The sequence below is a fragment of the Myotis davidii genome, unplaced genomic scaffold, assembly GCF_000327345.1.
Source record: "Myotis davidii unplaced genomic scaffold, ASM32734v1 scaffold217, whole genome shotgun sequence".
Taxonomy (NCBI): Eukaryota; Metazoa; Chordata; class Mammalia; order Chiroptera; family Vespertilionidae; genus Myotis; species Myotis davidii.
Genome location: NW_006290034.1, coordinates 6,730,662 through 6,743,578, shown reverse-complemented (window position 1 = coordinate 6,743,578; position 12,917 = coordinate 6,730,662). Strand labels below are relative to the sequence as shown.

The 12,917-nt window shown below is 53.6% G+C and overlaps 1 protein-coding gene across 2 annotated transcripts in view; it reads left to right on the top strand.

The window, feature by feature from the left end:
- Window positions 1–12,917, top strand: part of KCND3 (potassium voltage-gated channel subfamily D member 3) — a 135,158-nt gene that overhangs the window by 1,616 nt on the left and 120,625 nt on the right. For both annotated transcript variants that reach the window (XM_006763011.2, XM_006763010.2), the window contains exon 2: window positions 3,377–4,545. In XM_006763011.2, the coding sequence (XP_006763074.1) occupies window positions 3,440–4,545 (1,106 nt within the window). In that variant the 5' untranslated portion in view covers window positions 3,377–3,439. The remainder of the gene's footprint in view (window positions 1–3,376; window positions 4,546–12,917) is intronic.

Genomic DNA, 12,917 nt, shown 5'->3' with positions numbered 1-12,917 from the left:
GGGGGGATGTTTCCCTTTTGCAGGATTTTCTGCCTTTGTCATTTCAGCACTCACCTGTTTAAATGTCTTTTTCCCGCTGCCCCCACCCCCACCTTTCCCACTGTCAAACTCCTCTGCCAAAAACAAAAATAGCTTCAGAGTTTTCATCTGTAAGGCGTCCACGTCCTAGTAAAACCCCGGCGTTTAGGCATGCGCAGTGCCATTGGCTGGAAATGGGGCCGCACTGTTGTGCCTGTTGCAGGAATTCATACCCGGGTTGGCTCCAGGAGGTGTCGGTGCCCATCAGGGGGCCCACGCTGCAGTGAGAGCCACCGGAAGCCCTGCTTCAGCCGGCCATGTCTGCAGGGTTGTGTGGAGGCATGGCTGGGGTGGCTGCGGGCATGGTATCCGGTGGGACTTTTCCTCCCCTTCCAAAACCTGCATGTTCCCCGCACAACACACAACACACACACGCAGAAAGTAGCAGTGGGGTAATTGCTCCTTTTTTTGGTACCTTTTACTAGGGCTTAGGGCTTGTGCCCCCTCCTGGTTGTCAAGTAACACTGGAGGCATCATGGCCTTTGCCCTGTGGTGGGGGAGAAGGGGCGTGGGGAAGCAGGGCAGTGGCCTGGCCGAGCCCTTGACTCCATGTTGAGACTGCCTGGGTTTAAAGCTCTCTGCCCACTTACTACATCACCTCGTACAGCTCCTCATGCTTCGTCTTCCTCATCTGCAAAATGGGGGCAGCGGTGGTGTCTGCCCCTCAGGTTGTTGGCGGGGCCAGGGTCCATGCCGGCATGTGCCACTGTGCCCGGCACCAGCAGGCCTCAGGGAACCTCTGCTGCTGTTCTTCTCACAGGGGGACCCAGAGAAGCAATTAGCTCCATTGCAGGCTCAGACTGCTAAGGTGGGGTCCCTGCGTTCCCGACCAGTGCATATTAGATTCTTCCCATGCTGCTGTGGGGAAGGCATGAGAGAGTCCAGAGGAGACAGGGCCCTGCCTGGCCTGCAGTAACTGCCCAATTACTGTGAGCCGTGATTGCTAAGAAGACACGAGAAGCATCTGTAATCCAGGCCAGAGGGAACGGGTGCTAGAGATGAGGGGCAACACCGTATGGGAGCCCACAGGAGGAGAGAATTTCATGGTGGGAGAGGTGGGGGCACCACAGCGAGGGTGAGGGCCAGGTGGGAATCTAAAAGGGCTGGAGGGGGAGGATGTTGCCAAGAGGAGGAAGGGAGCATGCCCAGAGACAGAGACCCCCACAGGTCTATGCGTGAGCTGTCTGTGATCTCTCTGCTGGGGGGAAATGGGCGCATGTTACCCGGGGCAGGAATGGTAAGCCAGGAGCTGGCTGTGGGAATGCTGCAGTGCTGGGCCCGGTTTGGATTTGATTTTGGAAGCTGTGGGGTACGGCCATCAGAGTAAGGCTTAGGGAGATGACTGAGCAGCATGGATTTCTGGGGAACAGGAGCAATGCGGGTGGGGGTGGTGGTGAAGACAAGCAGGCCTGAAGGGACTGGGACCTTCATGAGGGCAGTCAGAGCCATGGTCTCATTATTTGGCGACTCTTTGGGTGGAGCAATGAGGAAGGAGGCCAAGGTGACAGGCCTGGGGCCAGGGATGCTGAGAGTAAGGGGAGAAGAGCAGCTTCTTGCAAGTAGGGAGACCCAGCTAAGCCTGTCCTGTTCCAGGGCGTCCGGTGGGAAAGGCTAGTGGCAGCCCAGGAGTGAGAGGAGGTACAGACCTGAAAAGCCTAGAGCTGGGAGTCAGGAGAAGGAAGCGGGTTTGACAAGGAGAGATGGAGCTCAGATCCCATGATAAGGCTCACCTCTGCCTCATTTCTTTCTTTTTTAAAAAAAAAAAAAAACACCACTTTATTTATTAATACTTTTCTATTGATTTCAGAGAGGAAGGGAGAGGGAGAGAGAGAGAGATAGGAACATCAATGATGAGAGAGAATCCTTGATCGGCTGCCTCCTGCACACCCCCCACTGGGGACTGAGCCCGCAACGGGGCATGTGCCCTTGACCAGACTCAAACCTGGGACCCTCCAGTCCACAGGCCGACACTCTATCCATTGAGCCAAACTGGCTAGGGCATCCTCATTTCTTTAAACACAGAATTGAACCAACTGCATTCCAGAGGCCCACAATAATTCTGAGTCAGGATTGGTTCTGAGTGATCGATTTAGGATTTGTGAACACAACTGTGTTAACCCCAAACAGTTTCCCGTCATGTTACGTGTGTTTCTGTGTCACCACATGGCTATCCACAGATGGTGTACATTTGGGGATTGCAGAGCCATCTCACTGTTGTCTTTAAAAAGCCAGATCTGGGAAGGTAAAACTGTTTCCTAAAGCCAAATATAATTCTCCCGGCCATTGTTCCCTCCGTGCAGGCAGGGGGTGGGGAGGAGCATGCACAGTGTGGTCAGAGAGCAGTGCGGGAGGAGACCAGGAACTGCCTAAGGCCGGGTGGGGCCAGGTGACGGAGGCTGGCATGGGGAAGAGTATTGTTATATAACCCACGGGAGCTAAGGATGGTGGGCAGATGGAGACGGGAGGCGAGGAATCTGGAGATGGCAGTGAGCGTGGATCAGCTTCCTCTGGGAGGGAGAGGGGCAGTGCATGGGAGGCAGGTGAATGAAGAATCCCAGAGTCCTTCACAGGTGGGGAGGGGCCCCTGCCCAGCCTCAGAGCCTGTCCCATCTTCCTGTCATGGTTCTGAGGGTCGCGATTGGACACTAGGTGGCTGGGTGTCCCAGAGAGTAACACTCCTGTGGGGACAGCCTTCTCCATTGGACTTGGGGACAGAGCTCCACCGAGCCCTGAGCCTGCTGTAGTCACCGGCCATCTCACAGAACATTCCAGGCTGGGCAACCCCAGCCTCCTCACCAGCGAGGAGTGGAAAGAAAGTGTTCCCCTGAGTTCCTTCATCCACACCCCATTCCTGATTGCCGTGGTGGGTGAAGAGAGAGATAAAAATTAGCATGTTTATTCCACTTTGAAATTCGTTTAATGAGAACTCATTTACCCTCTCCCGATTTGAATTTGCAAGAAGGCCATAACCTTTCAGAGCTGATTATTTCCCGAGTCTCCCCCCATCATCCTGCGAAAGAGGCGTTCCCTCCACATGCTCTGAGCCCTCTTGGAACTTGACAATTTGTCAGGCAGCAGCAACATCTGATGATCCACACGCCGCACCCCCGTGCTAGGTGCACTCCCCACGGGAGGACAGAGAGAACTGTCCTCTCTCGGGTGGTCATTTCCGTTTAATTCATTTGCTTTTAAGACGTTTGCTGTTTCCCTCACCAGTGACCCTTCCTAGAGTCCCACGTCCCACCTGCTTGCCCATCAGGACTCACCTGGCTCTCTGCTCTCTCCTCCTGTCTCCCAGGGGTCACTGCACTGAGTCCAAGCTGGTGTGCACAGTCTGCGCGGTGGCCGCCCCGGAGTCACCATGGCGGCGGGAGTGGCAGCCTGGCTGCCTTTTGCGAGGGCTGCGGCCATCGGGTGGATGCCAGTGGCCAACTGCCCCATGCCCCTGGCCCCGACCGACAAGAACAAGCGTCAGGACGAGCTGATCGTGCTCAACGTGAGCGGGCGAAGGTTCGAGACCTGGCGGACCACGCTGGAGCGCTACCCGGACACGCTGCTGGGCAGCACAGAGAAGGAGTTCTTCTTCAACGAGGACACCAAGGAGTACTTCTTTGACCGGGACCCCGAGGTGTTCCGCTGCGTGCTCAACTTCTACCGCACCGGGAAGCTGCACTACCCGCGCTACGAGTGCATCTCGGCCTACGACGATGAGCTGGCCTTCTACGGCATCCTCCCCGAGATCATCGGCGACTGCTGCTACGAGGAGTACAAGGACCGCAAGCGGGAGAACGCCGAGCGGCTGCAGGACGACCTCGACTCGGAGAACAACCAGGAGTCCATGCCCTCGCTCAGCTTCCGCCAGACCATGTGGCGCGCCTTCGAGAACCCGCACACCAGCACAATGGCCTTGGTCTTCTACTACGTGACTGGCTTCTTCATCGCCGTCTCGGTCATCACCAACGTGGTGGAGACGGTGCCGTGCGGCACGGTGCCCGGGAGCAAGGAGCTGCCGTGTGGCGAGCGCTACTCGGTGGCCTTCTTTTGCCTGGACACGGCGTGTGTCATGATCTTCACTGTGGAGTACCTCCTCCGGCTCTTCGCCGCGCCCAGCCGCTACCGCTTCATCCGCAGCGTGATGAGCATCATCGACGTGGTGGCCATCATGCCCTACTACATCGGCCTGGTCATGACCAACAACGAGGACGTGTCGGGCGCCTTCGTCACGCTGCGGGTCTTCCGCGTCTTCCGGATCTTCAAGTTCTCCAGACACTCGCAGGGCCTGCGGATCCTGGGCTACACGCTCAAGAGCTGTGCCTCCGAACTCGGCTTTCTCCTCTTCTCCCTCACCATGGCCATCATCATCTTTGCCACTGTGATGTTCTACGCCGAGAAGGGCTCCTCTGCCAGCAAGTTCACGAGCATCCCTGCCTCCTTTTGGTACACCATTGTCACCATGACGACACTGGGGTAAGTGGGTGCTGGTGGCCTGGAGCAGGGCCGTGGCGATGGGGCGGCGCAGCCCTGGATGGTGTCAGGGTTGGCAGAGAGGATGGAGAGGTGTATCCAACACATGTGACAAGGAAAGTTGCCTGATCACAAGGGGAAAGCACGTGACGGATTCGTTCGGGGGGCAGTGGCTTGCTCCGAATTGAGCGTTCTTTAGGTGTATTTTATAAAACTTAGAAAGTTAAGTCACCATTTCTTTTTTCCACCATGCATTCTGTGTGTTGGGGGGTGGAGAGGCGATGGCTGCATTTTATTACCTCTGTGCGCATAAAGACAAGAAACAGGGCAGCCGGTGGGGAGGAAAAGGCTGTGAGGGTTTGGTGAGTATCGCCAGGAGGGGACATACTTGCATTAATGGAAGACACCGGCAGCACTCTTTTCGGACCCTCCCGGCATTTGTTTGTAGCGTATTTGCAGGCTGACTTCCCTTTTGCCTTACTTGTCCTTTCTGCTACCCTGGATGCCCAAGGTTCCGTAGCCCCAAGTAGACTTTCTCTAAGCGACTGTGAACTTGGGTTTTCTGAAAAACGGGGCCCCAGTTGGTTTCTTCCTCGCTGAAGGAGGAGCAGCCTTGCTTCTCAGCCCGCCTCTGTGATGGGATGGCCTGGCTACCTGGGCGATTGTGAGGTCGTCCGAAGGAATCGTGGTCGGACACAGAAGCGGTAATATTGTCAAAGGGAGGGGCAAGGACGCTCAGCACGGTCGCTAGTGACTCTGTCTCTTCCACCTCCCAGAGGCCCCCTCTCCAACCGAGGTCACAGAAATGTATTTATGGTCCTGGGATGTGAAGAAGAAAAAGAAAAAGGGGGCTCAGGAAGGAGAGTACAATTTCCCCTTAACAGTATTAGGGTCAATGGAGGCAGCTTTAGGGAGACCTGTATTTCTTAGGGTTTCTGCTTCAGCCGTTGCAAGTCACTAAGGCTAATGCAAACCCCCTTCACAATTCATGTGCTGGGTCTATATTTGTTTAGGCCAGGAAGCGTTATATTGCTGGTGGAGAATTCATGAAGCTTTTTATTTGGTCTTTGACAATTCGTTTGGTGGCATTCTGGTGATTCGATTTTTTCGTGGCTGAAACCCTGTGGCCGCTGGTGTGGGTTTTTCTGTAGTGCTTCTTGGGAATGACTGAACAGGTGACGGGACCTTTTAAAGTGATTACATTTGTCACTCTGCCACATCGGAGGGAGTAGCAAGGGGGCGAGCAAGGGGTGTCATTGTCCATCTGTGAAGGCCACTTTGCATGGGGCATTCCCTTTACCTCTTGTCTGTCTGACAGAGGTCGTCCTGCCCCTCCTCCCACTTGCCACCCACTCTTCTTCAAACACTGTTCCCACCCAGAATGGGTAAGAATGTCTGCTCATTTGACCTTGTGTTTCTTGGCTCCGGTAGCAGATGTGGGCGCTCGGGTCTGATGGGATATTAGGGATCAAATGGGCCAGAGAGCATGCGTGCCCGTGTCAGAAGAAGCAGGCATCTTTGTCCTTCCAGGCTGACCCTGGCCATCCCATCACATGGGAGACCTCGCCCGTGGCCAGGAGCTGCCTGGCTGTGCTTCTGATGCGGCTCTGACTGCCTAGTGCCCTCACATGCCCTTTGAGGGGCCTCATGACACCAGAGTGATATCTCAGACTGCCGTGGGGAGAAGACAGGGCAGATGGAGGGCAGTGAGAGCTAAAATGGGATTGTTTCAGGGGACACCAGTGGCCGCTTCAGTGGCCACCTCCTATTACTTTTTATTATTAGGGTAGCAGCATGTGTGTGTCTACTATCTGTCAGCTGTGTGCTGAGCACTTTGCATATATCATCTCTTTAAGTCTTCACAACAGCCTTGCAAGGTAGGAAAGATTATTTGAAGATGCAGAAGGTGAGGATCAGAGAGGTTAAGTATGTTTCTGGAGTCACAATAGCTGATAAGGGCCAGAGCTTATTTTCAGATACCAGTCTGGCTGCCTCCATCCAGTGCCCTTTCTCCTTTCACTCACCACCACTTGTTTCCATGCCATCAGGACCCATGGGTGGGAATCAGACCTTCGGAGTTACTACTTTTTTTATTCTGGTTGTATCTCGATTCGTGAAAGCATCGGTGCAGTGAGTACTACATGGCAGGCACTGCTCTAGGCACACGGGGATTTTATAAATTAAATAGTTCTTTCTGGCAAGTCAAAATACTGCCCTCCAATGAATGCTGCTTTCATAGAAAATCCCAGCATTCTATTGCCGCCCGGCAGACCATGGATTTCCTGTAGCCTTCGCCCTGTAGGTCAAGGGGCGAGTCCATTGTCAGGGATGGATAGTCTTGGCCTCATTTACTGTCTTGGGGGAGAGCAAGAAGCCTGTGCCAGAGAGTAAAGGCAAAGAGGAAGGGAAGGATACCTCCACGGGAGAAGCATGCTTTCCCTGACTGTGGGCTCCACACCCTTCCTTCCCTCACGCATCCAAATGTCTAGGAGGGCCTGGCTGGTGTGGCTCAGTGGTTGAGCATAGGCCTGTGAACCAGGAGGTCATGGTTTGATTCCTGGTCAGGGCACATGCCCTGGTTGCAGGCTCAATCCCCAGTGTGTGTGTGCAGGAGGCAGCCAATCAATGATTCCCTTTCATCATTGATGTTTCTGTCTCTCTCTCTCCCTCTCCCTTCCTCTCTGAAATCAATAAAAATATTTAATAATATATATCTAGGAGGAGAAGCTAGTGGGCAAGAAAGTAGCATCTTCCTTAACCTCGTAAGCAGTGTTCTCCTTCCCCTCCACCCTGGCCGCCGTCGTCCAGTGCTGGGTCGGGCTGCTTTGACTGTGACCTGAGTTGCAGTTGGAACCATCACCAGGTGCACTGCTTGGCTAGACATAGCAGGTGCTTGGCAAGATGCTTTTTAAGGGATAAGTCGATGTAAATGGGGCGCCTTTTCCATTTGCTTGATCTACTATTCTCAGTGCCTTCCAGACCTGCCTGTCCTCTCTCTAGGTGGACCCTAGATCTGTGCTCTGCCCCAGGCCTGGCCCCCTGGGAGAGAGGAGAGCAGCCTTCACCTGGAGTCTGGCCCATCCCCCGAGATGCTCTGCGGCATCAAGGAGGTCTTCTGGCCCTTATCAGAGATCTTACTGACTCAACCCTGGAAGCCTTTATCTGCCCTGGCTGGTTTCTGTCCTGAGCACATCCACTGGCTAGCGGTAGGCCTGTGGACCTTTCCAGAAAGCTTGTCTGGTTTTTACTCTCTGCTGTCACTGGTGGCTGTGGAATATCAAGGGCCAGTATTCTGCCACATGCCATATTCTCTCTGGTTGCTTCTAAGAGCTCCTGGCAGACACCTGTCTCCCAACCCTCCTCACCCTAATCTCTCCCTGGGCTCCTGTTTCCCGTCTGGAGAGACCATCTTCAGCTCCTCAGAGCAGGCCTGACCGGCAGGCCGAGGGCCATGTGCCCATGGAGGAGGCGGCTCTTCCTGGCTCAGGCTGCCTCTCTGCCTGCTTTCCCAGGACTCGCTGATGAGTGACTCAGGTGTCTTCCGGGGAGGGATCTCCGGGAGCCGATTATTCCCGATTATTTAATATCTCAAAATATCTTAGAACAACAGCTCCACCACCACCCAGGCCCCAGGGTGGCCTTTCTCTGAGGCCTCCAGTGCTGGGGGGAGACGCCTGCACCCAGCCCACGCTTCCCTTCTGCCCCCTTGACAGTTGAGCTCCCAAATGCCCTATTAAAGGATTAATTTCTGTGCTCATAATTGATGTTATAAATAGAGTAAATCCTCATTTATCTCCGTTAGCAGAGGGAAGGGATAATGCAGAACTCCCAATATTAAATAAGACCAACTCATCTTATTTGGGGAATTAGTTTGGGAATGTATTATATGTCGCAGGCTTTTTCAAAGCCGATTTTCCTTCTGAACTTTGTTTGACTTTGCTTGGGATGACAATTGGCCTGGTGCCTGAGTCGGTCTGTGGGTGAGGCACTGGGGGCGCCGCATCCCGGGGGGGAAGCCTTGTGAGCGGGCATCCACCAGGGCCATCGAGGGCCAGCTCCAGGCAAGCTCCAGGCCCGGATGGGATGCGGTCCTCTTGGCTATCTTTGGGAGGGGAAGGCGGTTTGGGAGGGGCAAGGGGCAGTGTCGCTCCTGGTGAGATGCCCAGTGCTGCTGGTTGGCTTGGTTATGTAATTGTGACCAGCAGCCTCTGCCACCACATGCCCCATGATGAGAGAGCTTCGACAGTGTCCAAAAATCACTTTAACGACAGCAGAATCAATTTTTACTTCTTCCAAGCATGAAGCAGCCTCCGGGTGATTTGCATTTCCCTTTGAAACATAATCCTGGAGGGGGCTTGCCTGAGGTTTTGGGAGAGGGGAACCAAGGCTGGGAGATCAATGCAGGCACAGCACAGAAGGGTACTTAATCGAGCTCTGAGATCTGTTTGTGTTAACCCTTCAATCCCTAAAATTCCAGCTGCACCTTCATCCAGTCTCTGGGTGCCCCCAACTCTCATCCCAGCTCCCAGGTGCCTGGGCCCGGGACACTGGTCAGTAGTTCCCGCCTGGATGGCGGAGGGTCCCTGCCCAGGGCATCTGATCGAGTGCACTTACTGGGAATGATTGGCCTCGATGTCTTTTCTTGGTTTGACTTTTCTTAAGTTCTCTGGTGCTAAAGCTCCTAAGAGCAGACCTGCATCCCAAAAAAAGGAGTCATTCATTTATTTGAAGTGTATTGAGTGCCTACTGTGTGCCAGTCAGCATGGTAGCTCTAAGAATACACAGGCCCTGGGGTTGCACATCAGCCCAATGTAAGGTACAGACAAAATTAATGGAATGAGACTCAGTTCTCTTCCTTTGAACCAAAACAAGGGAGGGTGGGACGAGCAGGAGACCAAGGTTCAGAGGTCTCTGCTCATGCTCTTCCTGCCCTGTGTCTGCCGAACTCCCATCTTCCTTCAAAACTCAGCCCTCTAGGAGGCCTTCCCTGCCTCCAAAGACGGGTACCCCTTCCCTTGCCCCCCATGACAGCCCTTGAATATCTCTGTCTTGTCAATTGCCACATTTTATTAACTTTATCTGTTTATCTGTCTTTCCCCACGATGTGATAGAGGTAGACCTTTGTTCCAAAGATCATGTATGATCCATACATAGCACAGGGCCTAGTATGATCCATGTATGATCCATACATAGCACAGGGCAGTAAGCCTCAGTAAATATCTCTTCAACCAAACCAGTTTGTGCCCCAGCTTACACATTTGCTAACCAACTCCTGGCCATTGTAAGAACCAGTGAAAGTTCTATCCATATGTTAGCTAGACAGGACATTCGTGGGCAGGACAGAGATGGGAGGCCACACAGGGCATCCTCTAGTTCTGAGGTCATCCTTAGAAGGGTTGGCACTTTCTTGCAAGGGACGTTTAAATTTTGTCTTTCACTATTTTGGCTCCTTGGCCATGTTCCCCACTGTAGACTTGGGGGCCTGTAAGGAACAGAAAGGGACCCATTTAGTGAGCAGATATTTATTGAGTAGCTACTAGGCACTGGATACACAGCAGCAGAGAACAGAGTCCCTGATCTTGTGGAGTTTACATTCTATAGAGGAGACCAGGCAGCAAATTGATAAATAAATATTTCCCACGGGGCAGCAAGTTGTGCTGCAGAGAAAAATAGAGTGTGATGTGCTGAATGGCAGTGCTGAGCGTGGAAGGGTGTAGGGCAGGGACAGTTGCTATTTTGTGTTGGGTCAAGATGCGTCTCTCAGATAAGGTGACATGTGAGCAGAGACCTGAAGGACTGTGGGTGAGGACTGGTTCATAGAAGGACTGGAGTCACTCAGGTCCTGGGTAGCTTGGGGAGCCGAGAATGTAAAGGCCATTGGGCAGGAGGGGCCTTGGAGTGCTCCTCTCGGAATAGCAAGAAGGGTCTCATGGTGGAGCCCAAGAGCAGGGGCAAGTAACGGGAGTCACGGGGAAAGCAGCTCATGAAGGGCGCTCATGGTCCACGCAAGGACTTCGCCCTGGGGCTTTTACTCATCTTGGGATGGGCAGCTACTGGAAAGTTTTGAATAGATGTCACTTATATTTTTAAAGGATCACTCCAGGTCCTGGGTAGTGAATACATTATAGAACAGACACTATCACAGTAATCTCAGCAAGAGAGGATGGTGGCTGCCCTGACCGGTTTGGCTCACTGGATGGAGCGTCGGCCTGGGGACTGAAGGGTCCCAGGTTCGATTCCGGTCAAGGACACGTGCCTTGGTTGCAGGCACACCCCGGTGAGGGGTGTGCAGGAGGCAGCTGATCGATGCTTCTCTCTCATCGATGTTTCTAACTCTCTATCCCTCTCCCTTCCTCTCTGTAAAAAATCAATAAAATATATTTTTTAAAAAAGAGAGACGATGGTGGCTGGGACTGAGGGTGATGGATAGCATGCGATGGGGCAAGTGAGAGATTCTATGATATTGAAGGTAGAGGGGACAGGCAGCACCTGCTGTCCTCCCCCGATGCCTGCTGGAAGCTTCACCAGCTCCCAGAGCAAGAAACTGGCCTGGAAGAAAGTCCTTCATTCCTTCTCCAATCCTGGGAGACACATGTCACAGGAAGAGGCCCCGATGGCTGCAGGATGGCTCCAAGGCCCAGGGCCGACGAGACCCCAGTACAGACGCACAAGCCAAGAGCCCGGGTTAGAGCATGGACGTGCATGTAGGGCAGGCAGCAAGCAGGCACCTTGGTGCCTGGATCGAGGTTTCCTTCCAATCCAGGCAGCACTTCCCAAGCACCTGCCGAGGGCTGGGCACAGTGCTCACCGCCCCGGGGAAAGTCTTGGCTCAGACACGGAAACAGATTCCCAGCTCAGAGCTGGTGGCTGTGGTGGCTGCTTAAACAGAGGGGCAGGTGGAGGGCTTCGGGGCTACAGAGGAGGGAGAGAGTCATTCCAACAGGATGTGGGCCTTTTGGGTGCTTCACGCCGGGGGCATCATGTTAGATCCGTCTTCCAATCCAGCCATTCAGAGCATTGCAGTTTTTGGACTGGGATGTCAGGCTGCGGCCCATTTCACAGCTCTCTTCCGGAATCATCAGAATCAACCTCAGTCTCTCAGTCTCTGTGTTTGGTTCTGTTTGGGTTTCCCCCTTTAGACACACCAATAGAAACACATGATTCTTCCCGAGAAGCAGCAATTATTCTGCCTGAAAACCATAAACAGAAGGCAGCCTGGCCCTCCCTCTCCTCAGAATTTTCATTTCTCTCGCACAGGAGGGGGCGCCTGTCCCAGGCCAGGCAAGGCCCTTGGCCCTGCACCATTGGGCTGCACGCTCCCCCTGGGCAGCGAGAGGAGCAGGGACCCTCAGCTGTGAGTCCCCCACCCCTGTCCCCAGGCAGGTGGCCTTGAACACAACCAGCCACTCCCCAGAAGCTGACAGTCTACTCATATCTGCGTTCATCCTCTGGTGATCTCCGTGTCAGTTTTTTTCTTGTGGGAACCCAGGCCCCATCTCTTTCGGAAGGTGTGTGCCATGGGGAGGGAAGATAACTCAGCCTGTGCTGACCAGGACTGGATGGAGGGAGATTGCATCGAGCTCATGTAATCATATTCCGGGTGTCAGGACTCAAATGAGTGTCATTAAACTGAATCAGAAAAATCGTTTTAATATAAGTGCCACCTCACACACTAGCTAGTTGATGGAGAGATGGATGAGGCTGGGGACGCCTCCTTTGTAATGTGTTGCTGTAAAATCCCATCACCTTCATTATTTCCCACTGAGCCAACGCATCATAATACCCATGAGCAGCAGAACAGCTTGAATTTAATATACAGAAAGTCCAATCAAACAATAAATGAATGGAACTATATAAAGAAACCATTTTCTGGGAGGCTGGCTTCCTTCTCCGGGATTCAGCTCCCTGACACATGAAATGCGCATCAATTTTCCCAATGAATGCAGCTGCCGAATCACCCCGTGCACTATTTGTTTGCTTCAGAAGGGAAGAGGGGGATGTCAGCTGTCAGCCCCCCCCCCCTGTCCCCATGCAGGTGGCCTTGAACACAACCAGCCACTCCCCAGAAGCTGACAGTCTACTCATATCTTCGTTCATCCTCTGGTGATCTCCGTGTCAGTGTTTTTCTTGTGGGAACCCAGGCCCCATCTCTTTTGGAAGGTGTGTGCCGTAGTGACCCCAGACCAACATCCAATGGGTCTTGTTGTGACGAGCAGGAAGAGGTTACCACCGTGCCTCTGGGCACCCAAGGTTCTCAGCCAAAAGGCTGAGAGGTGGCCTCCAGGTTGAGTCCTGCCTCTGTCCAGCCTGCTTTGCTGAGGACAGAGCATCCATAGGCCCTTTCTTCCCAGCCCCCACCTTTCTCCTCGGAGCTC